This window comes from Strix aluco, chromosome 1 (genome assembly GCF_031877795.1).
Source record: "Strix aluco isolate bStrAlu1 chromosome 1, bStrAlu1.hap1, whole genome shotgun sequence".
Taxonomy (NCBI): domain Eukaryota; kingdom Metazoa; phylum Chordata; class Aves; order Strigiformes; family Strigidae; genus Strix; species Strix aluco.
Window position 1 is genome coordinate 126,056,468 of NC_133931.1, and position 24,585 is coordinate 126,081,052.

The 24,585-nt window shown below is 38.9% G+C and overlaps 2 protein-coding genes across 4 annotated transcripts in view; both read right to left on the reverse strand.

The window, feature by feature from the left end:
• The window catches only part of LOC141927363 (macrophage mannose receptor 1-like), a 33,149-nt gene extending 20,413 nt beyond the window's left edge, over positions 1-12,736 (reverse strand). The window contains exons 1-13 of one of the 2 annotated variants that reach the window (XM_074834545.1): positions 12,622-12,736; positions 10,754-11,152; positions 9,829-10,002; positions 8,703-8,867; positions 8,281-8,397; positions 7,226-7,369; positions 5,670-5,852; positions 5,343-5,497; positions 4,364-4,477; positions 3,530-3,645; positions 2,601-2,749; positions 1,971-2,170; positions 1,453-1,574 (exon numbers count right to left, since the gene is read on the reverse strand). In XM_074834545.1, the coding sequence (XP_074690646.1) occupies positions 1,453-1,574; positions 1,971-2,170; positions 2,601-2,749; positions 3,530-3,645; positions 4,364-4,477; positions 5,343-5,497; positions 5,670-5,852; positions 7,226-7,369; positions 8,281-8,397; positions 8,703-8,867; positions 9,829-10,002; positions 10,754-11,152; positions 12,622-12,682 (2,099 nt within the window). In that variant the 5' untranslated portion in view covers positions 12,683-12,736. Of the gene's footprint in view, positions 1-1,452; positions 1,575-1,970; positions 2,171-2,600; positions 2,750-3,529; positions 3,646-4,363; positions 4,478-5,342; positions 5,498-5,669; positions 5,853-7,225; positions 7,396-8,280; positions 8,398-8,702; positions 8,868-9,828; positions 10,003-10,753; positions 11,153-12,621 lie in introns of those variants that run through there. The other variant, XM_074834551.1, reaches the window with a different exon arrangement.
• Positions 12,737-17,001: 4,265 nt separating this feature from the next.
• LOC141927347 (macrophage mannose receptor 1-like) overlaps positions 17,002-24,585 on the reverse strand; it is a 66,112-nt gene continuing 58,528 nt past the window's right edge. For both annotated transcript variants that reach the window (XM_074834527.1, XM_074834534.1), the window contains exons 27-30: positions 24,436-24,552; positions 22,373-22,540; positions 18,777-18,830; positions 17,002-18,405 (exon numbers count right to left, since the gene is read on the reverse strand). In XM_074834527.1, the coding sequence (XP_074690628.1) occupies positions 18,158-18,405; positions 18,777-18,830; positions 22,373-22,540; positions 24,436-24,552 (587 nt within the window). In that variant the 3' untranslated portion in view covers positions 17,002-18,157. The remainder of the gene's footprint in view (positions 18,406-18,776; positions 18,831-22,372; positions 22,541-24,435; positions 24,553-24,585) is intronic.

Consider the following 24,585-nt stretch of genomic DNA (forward strand, 5'->3'; position numbering starts at 1 on the left):
TAGTGTGCTGGGTTTGTGTGGCAGAGTTTTTGGTAGCGGAGAAGGGGGCTACAGTGGTGATCCCTGCGAGAAGCTTCTCTAAGCTCCCTCAGCTCCAAATCAGACCCAACTCTGGCCAAGGCCTAGACACTTAACAATGGTGGTTGCACCTCTGCGATGATGTATTTAAGAAGTGGAACCTGAGAGGAGGAGTTGTGGGAGTTGTGAGGAGGAGTTGCAAGGAGGACACCTATGCAAACACCAAGGTCAGTGGAAGGAAGGAGGAGGGAGAGGTGCACCAATGCTGAGACCCCCCGTGTATTCTGTGGTGAGACGGCAGCACCCCCACCACCACCCATGGAGGTCACCACAGGAGCAGAGATTCGCCTGTAGCCTGTGGAGGACCCCACATCAGAGTAGGCAGCTGCACCCAAAGGACGCCGGGACTCTATGGAAGGAAGAAGGCCCTGCTGTTGTAGTTTGGTGCTGGGAGGCTTGCAACACACAGGGGGTGACCCATGCTGGAGCAGCACAGGAATGGCCACATCCCATGGGAAGGACAAGGACTCATGCCAGAGAAAGTTCCCAGAGGACTGTCTCCTATGAGAGGGACACCACACCGAAGCAAGGGAATACGTAAAGAGTCTTTCCCCTGAGGAGGAAGGAGTGGTGGACTGACTGTAACCCCCATCCCTGCCCCCTGCACCACTGGGAGAAGGAGGTAAAGAGATCAGGAACAAAACTGAGCCCAGGAAGAAGGGAGGGGTGGGGGGAGGTGTTTTTAAGATGTGGTAACCTGTCTCACTGTCCCACTCTGTCTGTTAAGTGTTGCTGTTGTTAGTGTTTGAATTAAAGTGAAGTTCTTTTTCTTCCCCTAACGAGTCTGTCTTTTGCCTGTGACTGTAATGGGTGAATCACCCTTCTCTGTCCTTATGTCAATTCCCAAGGCTTTTGCTTTATTTTCTTCTTCCCATTCCTGAGGGTAAGGGGTGAGTGAATGGCTGCATGGTGCTCAGTTTCCTTCTGGGCTTAAACCACAACACTTAGGCATCCAAATTCAGACTTGTCTGTACTCATAAGTTTAGGTCAGGCTTTCCTTAGTTTCTCAATCTTCCCCTTAACTAAGGAAGGAAAGCAGCACAAACTATTCCTTTAATCAAGAGTATTTTCAGTGAGCTAAAAAGATCAGTTTTATCTCTTTGAACTAAACTCAGTTGTAACCAATTTTGATGATCCTTCTTTAAGTTTTGTGTATGTTCAGGCTACTTCAATGCAAAGCACCACCTTCCCAGAGGCCTGCCAAGAAACCCTTTTGCTCACCTCTTCCTACCCAATTCCTTCTGCCATTTTACAATGATATACACCATCTTTGCAAAGTAGAAATTGATCACCAGAAATCCTGTATGTCTTTCAGAAGGGTCATTTTTAAAATATTTTTTTTCCTATATTTAAACAGCCTGTGCAGATACTTACAAGCCAGCTATTAGGTTTTGTTCTTCTTCACTGTGGATACATGCCAGATCTCCTCCAATGGCTCTACAAAAATCTCTTGCACCAAACCATGTTTGCATTTTCTCCCTTCCTCCCTGAAAAATCTGTAAAAAGTGGACAATTAAATACTGTGCTGCATATTACAGAAATTTCAAAACAGAATTCTAGTCTTCTTTCTTTCTTCTGGTCTCCTGGTCTCTAGTTTTATTCTTTACTATTTAATTGTGCAACCATAAGCTTGTGGTCATCTATCAAATTTGATTATTGCAACTTTGCTTTTCCTATCATCTCAGAGCCCCTGTGACTCCAGACTTCAGTACAACCTACATACAGCATTTTCCAGCAGTTCCCAGCCATACCAGCTGGGGTATCTATCAGTTAGGCAGGCTAATCAGAGACTACCTATCAATTAGGCAGGGTAAAATCCACCTTCCATACATAAATGAAACATATTCTCATTGGAAATTACAAACTTTTGCATCCTGAAATTAAACACCTACTTTGAAGCAGGAGCTGCTCTGAGCAATGGATTGCCATCCCTCTGGGCATGATGGGAGAGGGGTTGTCGTTGGAGGAGGAGGGGGGGTCACCCCCGCCACCAGCTGCTTGCAGAGAAACATGTTTGTTTCTTCACAGTTCAAAATATCCCATAATCCAGCTGAAGTTCCAGTTATCATGGCCACACAGCCTGACTCCCTTCCTTCATGAAACATAAAATTTTTAAACCTTATTGATAAATGGCTGCATCTCCTCAAAGCATATGCTACTTACTTAAGAGTTACCCGTCCTCACTGTGTTTGGATGCCAGTAGGTCACAGTAGCTCACGTGCATTTCAATTAAATCATAAAAAAGAAATTTTATCTAATTCCTTTTACATTATACTATGAATCATTTATCAAAACTATCAAACAACAAAAAGCAAATGATACCAACAGACACATGTAGTCCCAGGTGGTCTACTGGAAGGAGTTACCACCATTCCTTATTTAATCCCTGCAGCACAGATGAAAAGTTGCACTGTTGTTTCTGCCACTTTGTGCCAGAAGAGTTTCTAAATCACTTTTCAGCTTTCACACCCTCATTTCTTGGGTTCCCAGAGCAGAAAGTCAGTGGCCCCCATAGCACATACCAGGCATTCCTGTGTTCCAGTGAGTGAAGGTGACCGCATCCCCACTGGCCCACCTGAACGTTCCCTGCTCCTCCACATCTGAGAGACCAATCCAGAAATACTTCGCTGGATTGAATCCAATTACAGAAGTCAAAAAAGCTTGTTCATATCTGTGAGGAATAAGCATCAAAGTATCACATTTTTAGCGTAATTTGTTCATTTCTTCAAACAGTTCATTGTAGCAAATGTGGTAAAGTTAAGGTGACTTGTTAATATGTGGGAAAAGTATGGATTGAAACAAGGGTAATGATCTTAATTTTATAGTTCTAAGTGTCATATAAGTTAATTTTTATTTTATATTTTGGTAATGCAAATCATGATTAGAGTTTAGAGTGATTCTATTCTCCTTTTGTACTGCACAATGAAAAACACAAACCAAACAATACTTCTGTTAATGCATATATATTATTTATTCTGTATAAATAAGTGCTACAGTGTTTTACTGAGTTTTATGATAAGGTCTAGATCTTTATATCTTGTTACTCTGGGGAAAATTCTACTTTTATTCTGAGAAAGGCAAAGAAAAGGCTGAAAATCTCAAATCCAGAAGAAATAAATTGTTCCATGTTTATTTGTTTATTTTTAGTTCAATAAGTTTTAAAACAATCTGGCAAGCTGGGGTTGTTGGGGAGTTGACTCAATTTTTTAATTTCTGGAGTCAACAACAGTATAGGTGTGCAGTAGCAATGGCTTGAATGTAATGATGATGTAAAAGCTCCTGATTTTGTATTTTGTATTTTGTAATACTTCTTCAATTCTACCATAATTTTTCCAGCAAAGGAGTGGTGTCACACTAGGCACTATGAATAACTGCAAGGTAAGAACAGATTTCTGTTTGGTCCTTCCATCCTGGTTGCACGTATGAAAGGACAAGAATTACGTTTCCATACCTGTCTGTCACAGTAGCCAGGTAACCTTTGTTTCCTTCACAGATCTGTTTTGCTTCTGAAAATGTTGCTGGTAACTGCCCCATGGAGTAACAGTAGAAGCCATGCTTCATCCAGCCCTGCCAGTATCAACAGCAGAGATGCACAAAAGGGCTGTCAGATTGTGCAGCTTCCAAAAGCCACGTTAATACCACACCCCAAGTCAAAATTAACCTCAGAAACCATGAGAAGAAATGAAGGGGATGATCAAACATAGCATTTGTAACCACAGCTCTGTGTCTTGCCCCTTGATAAAGGATGCACAAGGGGTCTTTGCGAGCAGTGAGCTGTGGTTCTGACTTGAAGCTGGCAAGCACACTCACTGTCATTTTGCAGCTCCTTGTGTAAAGCCTGCTCTGCCTTCTCACTGTGTAAGTGTAGCTGTTGCAAGAGGCTACAAACAACCTACAAAACAGTCGGCTCAAATATTCCTGCCTCCTGTGGTGGATAGATTAAACTGAGAAGGCTGCATGCAACCCAAGACCAGGGAGTTGCAGCGTGAAAAAATACCGATGTGCTCTGCAGAGAGCAGCTTCTATGGGTGAAGTGACCAGCTCTGCACTAGAAGAGACCTGAGTGAAGTGCACATGTAAGGGAATACAAAAAAGAAGTCGATCTACATTTTGGTTAAATAAAGAAAAATTTCCCCATTAGTCTAATAAGCATCAGTACATACAAAATAAACAGTTTTCTAGGGCTCCATCAAGAACAGTCAAAATAATTGACTTCTGTGATATTCACTGTCATGGGAGCGAAAGTAAGATGCAACGACTTTTCACAGCTTTTTTTCACACTTACTTTCTGGCAGCCTGGATAAATAACTTCATCTGCACCTGATTCTTCTGCCAAGGGTTTCCTTTTACAGATGTAACCAAGTTTTATTTCACAAGCACTGTCAGCCCAGGATCCATCCTGAGCATGGTAAGAAGAAATCACAAAGAGAAGTGAAACCTAGAGAAAATCCACATCCAACAGGAATATTCACCATCCTCACACAGACCCCTTCTCTCTTGGTACAGCTGAGGCTGTTTCAGCTCTCTTCCTTGCCTTGCTACTTCTTCCAAAACTCCCAAATAGGGAACAAAATAAAGACAGTAAGGGCCACATTTCCTCAGAGGTGTGAGAATGAGGGTTGGATGTATTAAAGATTCAGTGGCTGATGAGAGCAGGAAGGAACCATGCTGTTCCACTCTATTCTCACCAGCATAGTATTTATTATGTTCATATAACCAGATGACAATAGCAAGGAAATGTGGGATAAACTAAACATAAAATATGAAAAATGTATTAAGTCTTTTTCCATAGTATTATGATATGTCATTTTATACTGAGTATGCAACAAGACAGAACTTCTTTCACCTAATTTTTTGTACCTCCAGTAATGAGCCTCCAAAGTAACTCTAATAAACCTCTGTTATAGGTGTTTTAAGGGAAACATAAGGCCCTGCTCCAAGAATTGTACTGTGCAGCTACGATCAGCCATGTTGAATATGGATGAGTTATTTCAACCTATTTCAGATGGGAGATTTATTGTAACTGTTTCAGAGCAGACCAAGTCTCAGCGCAGCGCACTGCTTCTGGTCTTTACCATACACCTTCCTTAGATCTGGTTGCCAGTCTCCCTCCACTCTAAAATATTCTGAATTAAACCAAGTTCATAAAAACCCTTAAAACCCTTGTCCCTTTTTACTTTTTTTCATTTTTTGGTCACAGATGTTTTCTTTTTTGGGAGCACAAAGGACAGAAGAAAGCATGAAAGTGGGAGAGGGATTTTTACCTCTCCCTTCATAACGATGCAGTCTGCCTTATTCTGTGTGTGTGTTGGCTCTCCATGATGCCATTTGGTATAAGTCACAGGTGTCCCATCACTCCATTCAAAATACATTTGAACTCTGAAGTCATTTAGACCAATCCACAGCTCATCATCTGGCTCTGGGAACACAAAGGTATAGGTATGTCTTAAAATGGAACAATCACATCTCACAGCCAATTTTGACTGAAGAAGGACTTTTTGAAAAACGTTTAAGTTTATGGTTACAATGATTAAATGAATCATAGCAACAGTATAATTCCAGATTAAAAAGTGACCTGCAGTAATACTCACTGTAGCCAAGCTGAGACACTGTAAAACTGTACTCCTCAATATTATGAATACTCGCCAGGTCTCCATCTTCTTTTCTACAGGAAGACTGGGCTGCTTTCCATATTTTGGGTGTTCTGTAAATTCTATAGCAATGACCTGCATAGGTCACCCATTCCCTGGGGCACTTAAAAGGCTTTAAGTCACCTAAAAAAATTGTTTCAAACAATTAATAAGGAGTCCTGTTCAGTGCTTTCTTTTAATCAAAAGGAAAATAACCTGTATTGACATGAATTTGAAATATTGGAGCACATACTGGCAGAGAAGAGAAGCAAAAATCTGAGGATCACAAAGAAGACAAACAGATTTTTCCATGCCAAATGTGCTGGGAACTGCTGAAAAACTCTTTTACGGGACTAAATAAACACTAAATAATTTGGCATGCAAACTTGCAAGGCACAACTCTGTGTTAAATCCCCCTCAGTAAGGCCCTGGGTACAGCCACATTTTACAGGAAGGGGCCTCTTTTCCTACACAGGGACTTTACCTTGGTGATTTTTGGCGATGTATGTTTTTTCTCTGGAAACACCAGGTGCTCAGGAGCCAGTTGGAATTCCTACATAGCCCAAATCCCATATCAGAGAGCCCAGACACAATTTAGGTTATATCAGACATGTCAGAAACCTCAGCTTCACAGAAATGCCGCACACTTTGTTCAGTGGCTATTTCTTGGTGTGAATTTAGTATGGCCAACCACTGACCACTGCTTGGAAGGTTCATGTGGTCTGCACCTACATAGTAAACTGGAGAGAGCAGGATGCGCACCCAACATTAACGTGTGATCAACCACATTGTTCAGTGCTCCCTGGACATGGTTTTGACCTGTGCAAACTTGCATTCACCTAAACAACCTCCAGACATGGTCTGGAGGTTAGCATGGGTCAGAAACCATTCCCAGTGAGCTGTCTGGATGCAGCCAGAATGTACAGGATACCAGCTATGATGTGTCATTCATCCCCTGAGTCAGAGAATAATCTTGTATACTAACATATATGTAGTTGAGGGAGTTACTGTAGAGTTAGTTGCATGCTGAGAATTCCCAGGTGAAGTAACTGCACACATTTTTCTTCACATAGATAGCACCTAGTCTGCCTCAAGTGGAAAGGGAACTCAATTGGGAAAAGGCGCCAGCCCCATATTCTGAAGTTTTCCTTTCAGAATAGAGCAAAAAGGGTCAGAAAAAGTAGGGGGTGCATGAACTCTGGCTCAGATCTTTTAGCAGGACATATCTTTAATGTATTTTTCAGAGCACAGGTTATTCATCAGTATTTTTTGGTCTGGATAACATGACTAAGCACATAATCCTGCCTTCTTTCGAACCCCGGGATCTTTTCAAAATGATGAACAACGTCTAGCCATCGTATTTAAAATGAACCATAAAATGTAAGTCTTCTCAGTGTTTGACCCAGGTCAACAAGTGTAATCCTTTTGTTTTGACAATATATTGTCATTTCATATATGGCATCCTCCCAGTATTTCTCACTCACTGCAAAAATAGCCTTATTTTTTGACCAACTTACCTGAGGCAATAGTGGAGGAATCTAAGGAGGAGTTTCTCTTTTGGCAGATATATCCCAGTTTCCGATCACATACCTGGTTTTCCCATTTGCCGTTCCTACCTTGGAAGGTCCCACATATTTTTCCAGATTCCACAGAGGGATTTCCTTTCGGAAAGAGGCACAGAGTCCCTCTGTTAACAACGAAAATTTTCACCTCATCACAGGAGGGAACTGTGATGGGCTTTTGTAGCTGCAAAGCCACTGGTGTATTATTCTTTAGAGTGATAATTTCCAAGAGATGCAACAAGGGAGCACCACTAGGATGGCCGAGAGGGATGACATTTCAAACTTAGACTTGCCCCTCTCTTCCCATGCACTGCTTAAGAAGAAATTCAGTGTATTTGAAGTATGACAGCATACAGAAAAAAGCTTTATAAAAGTTCATCTAAGACACAATTCCTTATGGGGTGGTAGTATTGCAAACAACTCAGCATCCTTTACTGTTGAACACTAGACATGAAATGCATATTTAATTCTATGAGAATGCTCACCCTTTGGATTTCCCTGTAGTCACAACAATTATTATGAAAATATGTAACATGGCAACATACAAGATGGTGGCTTAGATCCTAAGAAAAATGTGAAAATTTATCAAGATAAAGTACATCAAATAAATATTATAAGCAGTAACTGAGAACAATTAAAAATATTTTTATGGAATTTTTCATGTTATTTTTTTTCTTTCTTTGAATTCTCTCTATATCATTTTTCATGGGTTTTTTTTGTTTGCATTGAATAACATGCCTGATGAGAAAATTGTGGATGGAAAAAAAAAAGTAGAATGAGGTGTAGATATTTGTTTTTAACTATTTACTTGGCTGTCTTCTTTTTCTGGGAAATTCAGAATTAATGACAATTCATCTCTGGTGTGATCCCTATTACTGTAAAATTCTACCTTTCTCATAATCCCCTGTAACCTATGAAATTTCTATGAAACCAAAGGAATTAGTTAACGGGAATTGGGGGAAGAGAATTTTGCCCAGACACAGATCATCGTTTCAGAAAAGTGCTCTTACCTGGAGCCCAGTTTAGGTATCTGAAAGGCCTGCCCCCAATCCATTGCCAGCCACTGTCAAGTGCACTGAAAAGACCAGTCCAGAGTTTTGCATTGACACCCAGGTCACTCGTGAGCCCTAAATGGCCAAAAGAAACAAACAGTGAAGTTATTAAATGCCTCTGAATTTGTAAGTTATTCAATAAAACTTGCAATAAAATTTTAAAGCATGGAAAAAGTGTCATAGTAGATATCTTTTTTAATACATTTTAATATTTTGAAAACTATTTTAATACATTTTTTTGTGAGAAAGGCATAAAATTTTTTAAGAATGTCACTAAGACCTATTTTCACAGGTAAATCTAAGAATCCATGTTAAAGCCCTTGGCGCTGACATATATATTAAATATATGCAGTAATTTGTTTGGGGATTTTTTACTTTACCTAATAAAAACATTTCTTCATGAAGGTCTGTGACACTTAATAATTCTGCATTCTGCTGCTGGCAGCTTTTTCTTGCTTGGTGCCATGTCAAAAGTGACTCTGAGTTTATCTGATAGTGGGTTTTTGTCACAGGATTTGTTTTCCAAAGGTCGCTGTGGATGGTGTCTATAAAACATGATAACAGCAACTTGATAATCATACTTGCTAACACAGAAAATAAAATCTTCATTGCAAACTAAAACTATGTAACTATATGATTTGCTAATTTTTTACATATAGTTTGCCCCACTTAAATATACTTTATTCAATATTAGTAATACATTAATCACATAAGGAATTATTTCTCCTTACAAATTGACCCTGTTTGTTTTTATTTATATAACTCATCTACTCTCACAGTTCAGTCCGCATTAACCCACTCACTGATATATTCTAGCTGTACACATGCATTTCTCTATTCCCCATACAGAAGATTTCTGTCTGCACACCCATTTCTTAACTTGGGACCCCTTTTACACTCTCCCAGACTTTCCAACGTGACAGAAATGATCGTTTCAAATCAATCAAATGTGAAGAGTGTGAAGGGGTAGGGAATTTGTGCTGGGGTTATTGGAAGGCTATGTTGGATAATTTGTAGGTGTAAGGAGCACTGGAGTACCAAAGGCAGGTGAAGACCACTGCCCATGTCCTGCATTCTTCCATTCATTCTAGCCCTCCTGTTCTCTGCTCCATCTTATGATACACCACTGTCTCCTGCTTCCCTATATCTCAGCTTTCTCATCCATTACATTTCTTACCACCTTTCATTCGCCCTGACTGACTTCTCACCTAGTCCTAGGGGTTTTCTCTTCCTTTTTCCATCAATCCCAGTCACCACCCTCAGAATACTCCCCAAATGTACCAGTCTTGGGATCACTGTAGGACCACTCCTCATCTCTGCTGGAGAAACAGTGTGGGTGAAGAGCAACTACCTCATTTTATTACTGCATAGCTCACCAGTGAACTAGGCTAGCCAGAATCCAGCTCGCTGTCCAATGCTATTTCCACATCCCAAGAAGATTTTGACCATGAGAGTGGATGAAACTTTTGCTTAATGACTTTCCTGAAATCTTTATAAATAAATTACCTTTTAGTGGGCAATGTCCAAAAAATTGGTCTTTATCAAAATCTGAAGAAGTTGCACACCAGAAAGTGCTTGCATCATCACTCCGAGGGATGCACTCAGCATACCATTTGCCATTGAGCTTAAAAGGGAACACACAAGGTGCACCAAAGGCATTTCCTCCCAGTGTATAGATGTCTACAGAGACAAACATAGATCAGTAGTAGTCAGTTGGCATCAGATGTTCACCACAGTGTCTGCTTATAGACAGCTCTCCATGGACACGGTTGAGTTGTACAAGAGCTCAACACATCAGTACTTCATTACCACAAAGCCTTCTAAGGCTGTAGTGCCAATCAGATATGTTATGGCAAGATATTCAGAATCAAGTCTCTCAAACAACCCTTCATTGGCCCTCAGACTACTTTCTGTCTAACTTTTTCTTTTCATTGCTATCTGAACTACTGTGGCAGAGGCACTCGTGACTCAGCTTCTCCCATTGCATATGTACTTCTGTCCTTGGATTATGTTTAAGTTCTTTTTTTTTCCCTGTATGGTTGAAGAGGCTTGGAAAGTTGATACCAGAATACTCTTATTGGTCTACATGAGAGGAAGTTATATATTAAATTTGCATGTGACTCTGGTGGGAAGTGACCCTCATAGAATTCCTCCCACTGTTGTTGTACAATCAGAATTCCCATTTTCCTTTATGATTATATCATAGGCCTTTGTCATTTTATTCTATCATTTGAAAGAATTACACTTTCCAAGTTATGCAGAAATATATACAGCCATATTTGCCTTGCATTTCTACACCCTAATCGTCATTAGCTCAGTTACTGATGTCACTGTAAGAAAAGGGTTGCTACATGACAAGCAAGCAGTGGAATGCTTTGTATATAGGTGCAGTCAAGTTATCTAGAAATAAAGATTAGTTTTCAGTACGCACCCTCGTAGCGCTGGGAGCACATGTTGTCTGCAGTTCCATGTATTTTCCACCTGCTTCCTTTGCCTGATCCTTTGGACAACCTGATTTTCTTCCCCTTCCCTTTGCCATAGTTGAAAAATAAATCCTTGCCGTGGGTTGCAAGTGTCTCATTTCTACATTCCCACCACTGGAGCTCATTTGTCCTGTTACAGGATTCCAACGTGATGGCAGCCTCGTCGTCCTTGGAGAGCACTCCCAGGCACAGCTTGAGCGCCATGCTCAGTAGCTGCGTGGCAGAGACCCACCTGAACTTTTGAAACTTGTTGTGTTCATCACAAGTGGTAGTTATGACTGAGCTAGAGTTTTGAGCTTGGGCGCAGAGCTTGCTATCTTCATTATAGATTGAAAATATTCCACTATCTATAAAATAAAATCAGAATGCAAACATCTGAGGAGGGAGAAGATAAGTCAGTTACGTGTTATTTGACAGTCTGCTACAACAAAAGATTGAATATATAGAGTTCATAGAGAAAGAAATCAAGGGAGGTTAATCATCAGTATGAAGGATATTCATCAAATCGTTCTTAAGATGCAAGTAACACAGAAGCTGAAAATATAGCTCTTTCAAGAGAAATTGCTCTTCTTCACATCCCTCCTTCAAGCACACTGTTCTCAAAATGCCATTCAAAAATGACCTTTATTAAATTTCATGAGTTCTTCAAAGTTTCACCACTACACAGCATATTAAACAGGCTTTAATTTTGCAAGTAAAAGGACTTTTTTTTTAGAGCTATTAAAAATGGTTTACATACTCAAAATTCAACCATTTTTATATTTGGCCCAGAATGACATTGTGGTTTTCAGCTCATCAAGCAAATGGGGTATTTTTCATTTTTTGTTAATTATTTTGGAAATGTTTGGCAACTGTGCAGAAAGTTGTTTCTTCACAGAGTTCAACTTGTGAGTTTCTCAGGAGGGAAGCCACAACTTGCAGCATCATCACTTCCATTCTGAGCACAGTAAAGCTAAGTATCCTAAGTGCCATTAATAGCTACACTTGTAAACGGAAATGCGAGACACTGCACAACAGGGTTTTGTTTCTTAAGGCCAGCTTCAAAAAAGGGGCATAACTTCAGCCTGGTTCAAAGCTTGACCATTTTTGCAGCTCACCTTACATCCCTTAGCTCCCCTGTAAGCAACAGCAACATCATCCAACTCACTCTGCTGTGCCATTGAGTTTTACTGCCACTCAAGGTTTCTTGCCAGGGTTGGAATAGTTAAATGGGGTTTTATAATCTCCTACATCCCAGAGTTGTCAGGGAGTGGTCAAACATCCTTGGTGATGTTTCTCTGAAGCGCTTCAGACCCGAACAAGCCCAATGTCATTTCCCCTGGTGCAGCTCTCCTGCTGCAGTGGTTCTTTTAAGGTCCTTCCTAAAGACATCAGCTTGGAAACAGGATTCCAATATGCAATGGTCAGTATGCCATAGTCTATATGAGCTGTCTAGGAAAGTCAAAAGTACACGTCATCCAGTGGTTCTGTGAGTGCTGAGAGGATACTGCCCTGTACTTCTGAGCTGTTCTAATGTCTCATGGAGTAATTTCAGGTCAGCTTTTGTCTGCATTCAGATGGCTGATTTTCAAGAGTCAACACTGTCTAGGTTATGCCCACATCTGTTGACATATTTCTTTCACTCATACACCACCTTGAAAATTGGGTTAAAGTAACAGAATGCCTGTACAGATACCGCCAGATTTAAGGTTGAATAAAACTGTTTCAAATTACATGCTGTGACTAGAGCTAAACTCACTGTCTACCAAGAAGGACACCTCAAAAGCATGAGAAAGAACTTGCAAACCTCCATACTCAGCACAGGACAAAGACTTACCAGACACTTGAAGAGATGTACTAAAGGAAAAGAGAAAAATCAGGAACAGGTAGACAGCCATGGCTAAATGCTTCAGTCCCTTCTCCCCTTCACCTCAACTGAGGCTGAAGACCAAATCTGTGCCTCACAAGAAAACTCTTCTGCACTGAACCAGATTAGCAAATCCTTTTCGGTTCTTAAGACTTGACAGATACAGGGAAGTTCTGAGCTGTAAAGAAGGAACTCTATCGTGTCACATGAGTAATTTTGAAATGATACATTAATGAATAAACTTTGCTTTCTAAGCTAGTTTCTCTACTGCATAAACATTTTCCCTTCCATGGAAATAGATCTATGAGGGATTTTAGTGAGGATTTCTGGAGTCATACCTTACAATTCAGGATCATTATTTTTATGAAAATTTCTTTTACCAGAAATAAAAGAAAAAGGTAAAAAAGAAGAGGAAGATTTCTATATCAATAAATGATGAAAAAAGCCAGAGTTCAATGCAGTACAGTGAAAAATTGGCTGGGACACTATGCAAGTCAAGTAATTATGACCTTGGAATCAGAGAGAAACAGAATTTCCATGTCTTCAGTTTCACAGAAAAGAGAAAAGCTGCAGAAAATAAGACCTGTGTTCTTCAGGAGGCATGTGTCCCTTCTTTTGCTCCGTTCCTGACTATATGCAGGATTAATGTACTGAAACTGACAGCAACAATGGAATAAATTCTGAAAAGAAATCACACAATACTAGAAAGAAGAGAACCTGTAACTGGAAAACAGTCGATTTTCAATTACTGTTAGAGAGAAAGACTAAACTGATAAGGAATACTGCCACATTTTTCATCCTGCTAGTCTGTGAAAGTTTGCACCCCCTGAATTGCACACCCCTAAGGCATTCTGACAATATTCTGATGTTCACTTTGAAAAAGATCTCTCCTTCATGACAGGTAAAATAATTAGAAAAATACAGAGGGTAGGGAAGAGAAAAGGCACTCCTGTGGAAGGTTCACATCCTCTTTTGCTTATGGCCTTTGAAAAAATTCACTTCCCATATATTTGGGAGAGGCTGGTTTGGGATAACTTCCCCAATATTGTATTTGCAGCAAATACTCTTTAGAGTCTTTCCCTGAAAATTGCTGCTGTTGCAGGCAATAAAAACCCTGGACACCTACATGAAGATGTGGGATCCTGCTTCTATTGTTCTGACTCAGATGCACATGAACATCTCACTGGGTCTAGAAATGTACACAAGGAATTCGAGCAGAAGAATTACGACAGTGACAGAAAATAGTGGGACCTGAAGGCCAGCAGGTACAGCCAGACCAAAAACATGGAAAGAATGGGAGCCTGAGAAGGACACTGAGACCTGAGGAAACTGAGAGAAAAGAGAAGACTGCCTCAACAAAGCAGCAGATGGTCGATTACTCAGTAAATTATGATGCATATGCAAAGATGGCTGCCCTGAGTCTGGAGTAAAGCATTCTGGTAATCCCCAACATGGGACTGTTTGACTCCTCAATCTCTACTTTGCAATTTCCCTTGCTTCCTTGTTCAGGAGCTCCAGATGTGCAGATGGAAAAAACATTCTTATTTATTATTTAGGCAGGAAAAATGTAATGTGTTGTGGTTCCGCTGTATACAACATCTCAGCATCTTCAAAGCTACCAGGAGGCAACAAGTACAATTACAACAGGGGAAAAGAAACTAGTTCTGCTCTGAAGAAAGATCGGCATTTGGTGAAGGACTGTTACGACGATCTGCCAAGAGAGGCTGAAAAAGGGTAAAACATACTATGGTTAGCTTCACCTCAGAGTTTGTATGTTTGTCTGAGCAGACCTCATTGCAGCCCACAAAGTGATAAAGAAAATCAGAAGATTGCAAAGATGCACTCCAGCATCTTTTACTTGGCAAGGCACAGACTGACGTTTTAGAAGTTGCAAGGAAGAAAGGCTGCTGGGTTTTGTGTTGAGTCAGCATTGTTCCTTCAGCAATATCCCAGGCAGGAAGTTACACTCACAGTGTGCAGATTCACCACCTTATCTCTGAAGTCTGAACTCTTCTGGAGAAAAGGGGAAATGAAAATTAAGCACAAGGGTATCAAGAAACATAGCAACGTGCAAAGAGACAAACCTTTACACGCTATCAAATATTGCCGTCAAGTCACTCCTCAGCTGCCCACAGAAAGGCATGGGTGGGTCCATCCAGGTTCAGCCAGATGCTTTCCTACAGAAGTTAAATAATTCATTTTCAGAAAACACTGGTATTAAAATCTGAAAGGAATTTGTGGCCATTTAGCCTGCTATAACTTCATATAAGATAGCCTTCTATAACTTGATATAAGATTTCAACCCAGAATCCCCACATACAACACAATCGTAGTTTCCAACTGAAAAAGGTCTTTAAAAAAGAAGACATGCTCTAAACATCAGTAGAAACATTCTAGCCAAAAAAAACCCCACAATCCAGAGAGTCAACATTTCCATTTCTCTAGACAACCTCAAAACATACTGAAAGAGCAACATAAGGCACCTTGCAATTTCATGCAATATTTTCATGCTACGTAATCAACAGGGTTTTTTTCTTTCATTTATCTAAACCACCAAGTTCAAACATAAGAAATCTTGGCATAATCAGAGAATTATGGATATGAATTATTAGTGATCAATTGAAAATTCCCTTTGCTTTTCTATCCATCATTTATGTTTCTTGTTTATCAAGAAATTATTTTCCTTGTTTTTACAGCAAGAATATTTCAGAAAAACAAGATCCCAATTCCTCTGTGAATGTATATTTATGCAGTACAGAGCCTGAAACCTCCCCTAAGTAGTGGCACTTGTTCAGGAGACAAAATAAGAGATCACAAGAGCAACGGGGCAGTTCTAAGGCAACAGACCGATCCCAGTAGGAATAGCACCCAGTAGCAGAAAAATTGGTGAAGGATCAGAATACATTAAGTAACAAATTATATTGAATCCATATGAATATGAATCATTTCCAAGACAACACACTGGTTTTTTTCAGTCAAATAGAGCAACATGGATAGTTTCCCCAGCCCAACCTTTGAAACTTTTTTTATGCCTTCCATTAGATATTGTTTAAAGTGTTCAAGCTTGTTCTTTTCTCTACCTTCCATTCAGAAATTCCTATTAGAGTTTGTGTATAAAGTATCGGTGCTCATCCTCAGCTTACTACATGGAACTGCAATGATTTCCTGTGCTGTAAATGCCACTGTTTCCAAGTTTGCTCTTTTTAATGGGAAATTTGCTTCAATTCCATTGTATTGCAATGCGAGGGACAGCAAATCATGCAGCTTAAGTTTCAACTTCTCAAAATCATTTAATTCTTTTTCACTCAGGCTCCTTCTAAAATGAGCAGGCCAAGCAGATCCATCTTCAGAGTAGAGTTTCTGATCTGGAACCTCCTCTATTTTTTCTGAACCCATTTGGCCAGGAGAGCAGAACAGAAGCAGCTACACCTACTGTCAGCTGTTAACTAGCATGACATTTTTTAATTCTCTTCAACTCAAAGGTGATGCTGGATTTCAGGCTGTATAAATGGGTGAATGAGTTCAGGACTATCCAGGCTCTGGTAGCTGGATTCTCTCACTGACACTTTTTAGCTGTAGAGATGTACCTGGTAAGTATGGCAAAGCACCAGAAATGAGACATCCCCTCAATCTTTCTTTTTTTTCCAATCATACATTTGCATACATACATGTGATGAAATGTTATCTGGAAGAATCGCTCGGTGTGCAGATACTGCCTTAAGATGGTGCAAGGCCCCAGAACAGAACTGAACTTCTTTTGGGTAGAGACTGCACCTGTTTGGTGTTTGCCCAGCAGCCAGTGTGTTCAGGCTGGGATTCCAACCAGCACCTCTTGACCTTTCACTGTCCCTTTCACACACCTTTCTAGCTGGCACCACTTCTCCATATAAGTGAAATGATGTTGTCCTTAACATCATTAATCAGTCAGTCAGGAGGTTTCTGGCACATAAGCCACATCAGGTGGCACGAAGAATCATTAGAGGTACTACTCCTTGGAACAGCATGCTCAAATAACTGTGCATTAAAAATGGAAACAGTAATAGGAACAGAGGCAAGGAAATAACTGGGAGAAAGGGAGCAGAGTCAGAGTAAAGGTGTTCCAGGACAAATTTCCCCATCTTACCTACATTTGTATGTAATTCAGGATTTTTACTAAATCACTCAGCTGACATTTTTGTCTTGGTTTTAAGCAGACAATCCCAGGACAGATTCAGGGAAATATGGTCAATATATTACTTGATTGCAACTCTGGATGGAATGTCTCCATGGTTGTATCATCTCCTTTTCACCTTTATCCTGTTACAGAGTCTTATACAGACAAGACTATAAAATGAAAAACTATTTAAAAAATCAAAGCTAGTTACTGTTTATTTCACAAAACAAAATCTGAAACCACAAAATCAAACCTTGCAAACCTTTGTATGCAAGTGAGGCATCATGCATGATTCACATTTTACAAGATTTACAAATGTTAAGAATATAAACTCCAGATCAGGGAATCTAAAATTTCCATGAATCATAACTGATCTAGCCATTTTAGAAAGGAAATAAAATCAGTAGTAGCTAATACATTGGTAAAGCTAAATTGTTCCTGACTTCCAGCACACACCCCACTAACATGTGTTACTTATTGAGAGGCTGTAGGAGAGCAGTACCAACACGTGACCACCGTAACAGCTCTCCAGTGCTCCTATAAACCTTCAGAACACCTATAGGTAATGTTCCTCCCCCTTCTCAGTAACTGTTGTCCTGATAAGAAGGAAGTTTTGCCATGACCTTTATCACCTCTCCCAGACAAACCCACCTGTGGTCAGCCAGAACACCGGTAGTTAACACCAACCACACTTCTCCATTCCAGAGGCCTGCCCCCAGATTTTATCTGATTAAATTCTAGAATAAATAAACTACAACAACTACATATTTGGTTCTCTGTGTTGTGTGAAATTGTGGGAACTGAAATTATAATGTAAAAAGATTTTTTCCCCATGTAGTTCAAAGAAGATGTGCCTAAATACAGATTCATCATCTAGCAACTACCCCTGTAGTTAAGTCCTTAGGAATACTTGAAAGATGGTAGAATTAGAGAGATGTTTGCTGAAGAGCTTGGAGAATCTGCATTAGCATGGTTTGAAATAAATCTGGTGCAGAAATTTCAAATCTTGGAAGCCTTCTCAAGTGGATCTATCTACATTTTACTTCCTTTATTGCAACTGTTTCTATTGTTCCATTAAATAATTAGTTAATATTATCTCTTAAGACCCACACTCACATGTGTGGGTCAATAAATTGTGAGATCTGAAATCTTACACATTATACAATGGTTACAAAATAAAATAACTGCTGTATATAACATTACGCACACACTGAACTGGCTACTACAGTATTTGCACATGAGAAAAGAGTTTTGGCTTAATCCTAATTGCATAATTTTATTAAAACAAGGCACATTTTATTTTATTACATTACATTTTACATTACATATTACATTACATTTTATTTTGTTACATTACAATGTCGCATGTTCATTCTGTTCTATATTGGTCACAAGATCCTTTGTGTCACTAGTTCCAGGAACTGCTTCACTATTGAAATACAAATTGTTCTCAAAGCTGTCATTTGCTGGCAAGCGATTCTTTCTTCTTTTGTAGAAGAGATAGCCTGCGAGGCCACTTCCAACCAGGATAAGCACAACAATAACTACAACTCCTGTTTTACCGTGGCTCAGAGTGGAAGACTTCTCGTCCTTTGTCATTGCTGAAATCAAACACAAAGAAATCAAACTCTTTATCTGATTGCTGAAAACAATTTCTTTAGAAAGTATGATGTTTTAAGCAAAAATATTCCATTTGTTTCAAAATAATGAGACATAGGTAGCAACATAAAATTAATTTATTTTAAAACATTAACATTGTATGTTATATTACAAATTATTATTTTTTTACATCTACATTTGAACACTGAATGGAGTATATTGTATTTTACTAGGAAATAATATGCTGCCAGGAAATAGATCTGGTACTCAGGTATATCAGAAAATGTAAGAGACATAATACAAAACATGACTTGTTCTGTTTATGATCTTACATGGGACTAGTTTTTGTCTACTTGAAAGACAATATTCTTACCCTTTGTGGGCATTTCAGCTGGTGGCATTTCAGCTGCCGGTGGTATTTCAGTTGCTGGCATTTCAAAACATTGAAAAAGAATTGTGTTATTATATTATTCTGTTATTTATTTCTATATTATTTATTATTTATTTCTATATTTGGACCATACTGAAAATCATATTCATATCCATACAAAGCTATATACACCTATCAAAGGTCACAGCACAATGGTTTACTGTATTCTGATCTCATATGTAGCTATTTACATAAACTAGCAGAAAAAAAGAAACATCAAAGATCTCTATGGATGCACATCCTGACATCAGTGTAAAACCACAAGAAAATCTACACTGTACCTTCAGGACAGAGATGCTCAAACATCATCGTCAATATAATTACAAATTCTTGCAGTACTTGTTATCTTATATAAACACACCAAATGTAATAAATTTGGTTTGCCAAGATACATTAATGGCCTGTGTACACAGGCAATTGAAATCACTCATGAACTCCAAAGTGTCTTAGCACTTATCACATCCAAACTAAAATGTTTGTAGCTCATTTAAAATTCAGTATCTGGACCACGAAATCTGTCTTGCTGAGAAAACTGGGTCACCATTTCAGATGAAGATCTGTATTTTGCCACATGGACATAAAATCAGTTTATAACTAAATCTTGAATCAATGCATCATGTTTCATTCTGAAAAAGGTGAGCCCAGGAAGTTAAACTGTTTTTATCAATTCCCACTTACATTGCCTGATTTCATTAATAATCCAACAATCTCGACTTTCAAAGATTTTCTAGAACTCTGCTGGAGTGCCTGTTATCCCAGCTAGTTTTACGTTTAAAGACAAACATGACTCTATATTTAGCTCTTCAGAGTAAAACTAGGCATGATTAGTTGGATGTTTCCAAGAGTTTCTATCAAGAAAAGTATCTGTTAATGCTGTTTCAATAAAAAGCAGTTAGCATTATACCAACATGTAAATCTATGGAAAAGAGGGAAACCAGGAGCTTTCTGTATTTGCACCTTTTTGAAGTGCTTTCCATGTCTGCTACACTGCATGTTGTGTCCAGTTCTGGACTCCCCAGTATGAGAGGGAGAGAGAGAGCTACTGGAAGGAGTCTAGCGAAGGCCACTAAGATGCTGAAGGGACTGGAGCATCTCTTAGGTGAGGAAAGAATGTGTGAAGAGCATCTCTTTCACTAAGAGATGTGGAACTGTTTCGCCTAGAAGAGAAGGTTCACAGGGGATCTTATCAATGTATACAAGTGTTTGAAAGGAGTGTAAAATGACAGACCCAGGCTCTTCTCAGTGGTGCCCAGTGACAGGACCAGAGGCAGTGGGCACAAACTGGAACACAGGAGGTTCCCTCTGAACATCAGGAAACATGTTTTCACTGTGAGGGTGACTGAGCACTGGCACCGGTTGTCCAGGGAGGTTGTGGAGTCTCCACCCTTGGAGATATTCAAGAGCCACCTGGACATAGTCCTGGGCAACTGGCTCTAGGTGGCCCTGCTTGAGCAGGGGGTTAGACCAGGTGACCTCCAGAGGTGCCTTCCAACCTCAGCCACTCTGTGATTCTGTGAAGATAATGCTGCCTTATGTCCAAAAGCACAGTGCAAAAAACAGTCTCAGAAATGTAACAAGGAATAGGAGGAAATAATTTACATTATACAAATTTGGAAAATAACCCTCTCACTGCATTGCTTCATTTGACTGAAAATTTTTTGGAATATAATAACCTAGACACTTTTTCCTTGCTCTTCACCAAAAATTGTTGACTGACCAAGTTTGGTATAGCACTGATCAGGCATATAGTGCACATCACTGTTGAGTTTTGGTACGAGATGACTGCATGCTAAACATACGTACATGTTAAACAAGCAGTATATTTAGGGATATGAATCTGCTTTCCTGAAATGTGAGAGTGAGATACCATGAACATAATATACGTAGCCACTATTTGTAGCACAATCAACTAGCACCTGTTGAACTGCTGAACTGTTCTTTAGAATACCTCCTTACTTATGAAATAAAGTTAGATTATTTATGGAATAAACCTGCTACAGAATTTCAAACTACTAGGGTAAAAATTACCTCAATAAATGGAACAGAAAATAGCATCTATTCTATGGGAAGACTTCAGTCACAGTTTTGCATTTGCAGCCTCTTCAGAAAACAGCAAACATAACAAGTCATAGCAAGTGCAACTAAGTAAAATCGTGCTTCTAGCACCCCATTTATTAGCCTATAGCTATTTAATTCTGCAAATGAAGCATTATCACAGGTTTGCAAAATTGTGACAAGCCAAGATACATTTCTACGACAGTGTAGGTCTCAGTTGTGTCTTGTTTTTGAGTGAGCAACTATATAGTCCTTGCATTGACATGGACATTTGGCTGATTCCATGGCATTACAGCTCAGGACGAGATGGCTAAAATTAATCCCAGAAAAAGTCACTATAGCTTTCTTCTGCTTCAGCTTCTTGAAATGGCTCAGCATCAAAACAGGTTAATGCCAGTACCAGCACAAACAGGTGAGTTGAATGGTCGAAAAGGAAGGGTGGCCATTGATTTTAACACTTGTTACCTACATCTATGACTATTCTGGATAGAGAATGAAAATAAAGTGCCTTTTTGTTTGTCAATCACAATGTGAAAAGACAGGCAAGTAGACTCTGAATGGATGGTTATATCTGACAGTTCTGCAGTATTTCCTGTAGAAGATACAGTCATCATTACAAGCAACTGAGTAAGTAAGAATAATTTTGCATGAGAGCAAATTTATAGAAAGGATAGCAGAATTTCATTTCCAGTCTTGTAGAGGAAGTGAGCATATTTCAGCTACTACATGCATTTCACTCTTCTCAGTAAACATTAGTAAGATATTCTGATATTGCAATACATGCTGGAAGAAATTATTAGGATGACTTTTAGGAACATATATACACTAGATGTCCTTACTGTCAAATTTGCACATTCAATTATTTCAGGACACTTTCAGTTTAGCACATTCAAACTACACTATTTGCTTTGCACATTCAGACTATTCTATTTGCTTTGCTTTTCATTCATTCATCTTCTTAAAGCAGGAGAACACAGAGACAAAATGTCCAAAACTGTTCATTAGTTCACAATTCATAAATACTCAATTTTAAGCAAATTCAGAAAATGCATGCACATGAGACTGCCAGAGGGAAATAAGCAGAGGGTACTCCCTGGGCTGAGCAGAGGGGATACCCTAAGGAATGTATTTTCAAATAGATGAGACAAATTTGTGTGTGCAAGGCACAGTACTAACATTGTGATTAGTCAACAATTATTGATACAGAACAGACAAACTTGTTAAGTGTATAAACTAAGTACAGTTAAGATAGGAACAACATCTTTTTAAAATGATTCTGAAGGGACTTGAGCACTGGTCAGAACTTCTACTTAATGACAAAAATTATTCTATCTTTCTGTTGGCATGCAAATATACATCCCTTGGAATTTATAAAACTGCAAAACACCCATCTAAAACGCACTGTGTGTAATAGTCATCTACTAATACTAGCACAGAAGCAGCATACTCCATACATAAAACAAATTCATACATGTAGCACTTACTTTTTGGCTTTTTACAAACATAGCCTTTGTAGGAAGAGCAATAGATATTATTCCAGTACCCAGAGTTTGCGTACATTTCAACACAGTGCTCATTTTGTTGAGGGGAAGGTTCTCCTACATTCCAGTTGACAAAATTCACTGCAGTGTTGTCTAGCCACAGCCATTCTCCTAATTGGAAAAACATTGAATATGGAAAAGCAAGAGAGTATTCATTTCCATCTTGACACCTGCTCCACATTTATTGCCTTCCTGAGAAATCTACTTGTGGCCACTCTTGGAGACAGGCCACTAGACTATTTAGATTGTTGGTCTGACACATCCTGTTGCCCTTAAGTTTTTATGCAAATGGTACAACATCAATTTTTGGAAAATGACAGGCCAATCTGTCTTATGCTGTTACAGAGGCAAGCAAGTTTAAAGAATTATCTCTCACAATTTATTGCAATGGTGCAGTGTCAACTATTTATTCAGTTTATAGAAATTACTGATGTCAAAACATAATATATCTTCACCAGAATGCCCTTTATTTCAATAATTTTTAGGGAAGTTTTGTATTACTCTTTTCAAAGCCCCCAGGGAAGTCTTTCTAAGTCCAATTTTTTTCATTTGTTTTTCTGTTTCTGCTCCTTTCCACTGACTTTACACAAACAATTTTCCTTTTTAAAGATCTGCATCAAAAATCTTGTGATCACTGTTGTTCAACTATGCTGGGACTTTCTGTCCCTTCCTGTTTGTTTTTTTTCTTCTTTTCTTTTAATAGTGTTATTTATTTAGAATAAATGTGCCCCTTGTGACTCTTAAATTGTACTCAAACAAGCAAATTCTTAGATTCAGCATGAAAGCTGTTTTGTTTTCTTATAAATTTTTCATATTTTGCCTTTTCTTTTTTTTTTTTTTTAAATACCTGCCACCCTTTGTGTCAGGGTGTGGCATTTGGAAGCAAATGCTTTTCCAACAATATGAAGTTTAATTATGCAGTTATGCCAAAATGACTATAATCACTACCTAGTATTATGACATGTACTTGCTGAAGCATCTCTTGTGTTTACGATCACTGTAAGAACTGTATTGTTCTGCACCTGCTCTAGAACCACTTTAAAATACATTTTATGTTTCAATTAACCACATGAGTAAACCTCAACTTTTCTTTATGTGTTATGGTTATAAATCATTACTGTCCTCAAATTCTTTCCTCCTCTACTGAAAACTTCCCCTTTTCCTGGTTAAAATTCAAGTAATATGTAATTGAATACTTGTCTTCTCCCCAACTATTTTGTTACTGAAGTGGCTGACTAGAGAGTTGTAAAAAAACCTCTCCAAAACTCATGAAAACCCACCCCAAGTCACCTGAACAATTCCGCAGTCCTGTCTCTGACATTGTTATACTGGAGATTTTATTCTGAACAGCACAAGACTGGAGTAACTTTTAGGTCTATCATAAAGACAGAAATATCTATTTAATTGAATCCTAATTGTATTAATGGAAAAGCAATAACCAGCAAATTTAAGATTTAATTAAAGCAGCCTATTGCCTGTTCTCTCTTACCTTACCTTCCTTACAGTGAGGCACAAAATAGAAAAATTTATGATATACTATTCCAAAGACACAAACAATTCCAGCTTCAAAGTGAAGGTGTTCTGAGGGCCAGCTGTAACTGGTCATTCCGCGATGGTGATTTCAAAGACTAGAGGTGATGTTAGTCACATTATTCCCTAGCTTAAAAATTGGAGTATCACAATGACAGGCACATCAACCCAGGGCCTCTCCATGTTGAGAAGGACCATTTGACTTTGGCTCAAATCCCAACATGGTCCTGTCTGTACTTTGTGCCTTTGTTGTGAATTGTTTTTTTTGCTTTAACATGAACTTTCTGTGCCTTGTCTTTCTGCTATATACTACTGGTTATTGCTTGATAACAATTGACCAGCTTCCCCTATGATGATAATATATTACTTTTTCTAATTTCACTTTTTATGTATTATGTGAAATTTTCAACACCCATGTCAAACAGCTTGTGACAATTATTCACCAAACAAAAAGATGCCAGAAGTGAAGAAATTACCATCCACATTTCTGTACATTCCTGTCCAAAAAGTTGATGTTTTCCCTTCAAGTGGTTCAATGGTGTTTGCCAGAAAGGTGGCTTCAGCTGAGTCTTCAACTGAAACCAAAGAGGCACCTGGAAGACATGGAAAAAAACCCAAACTCTTAG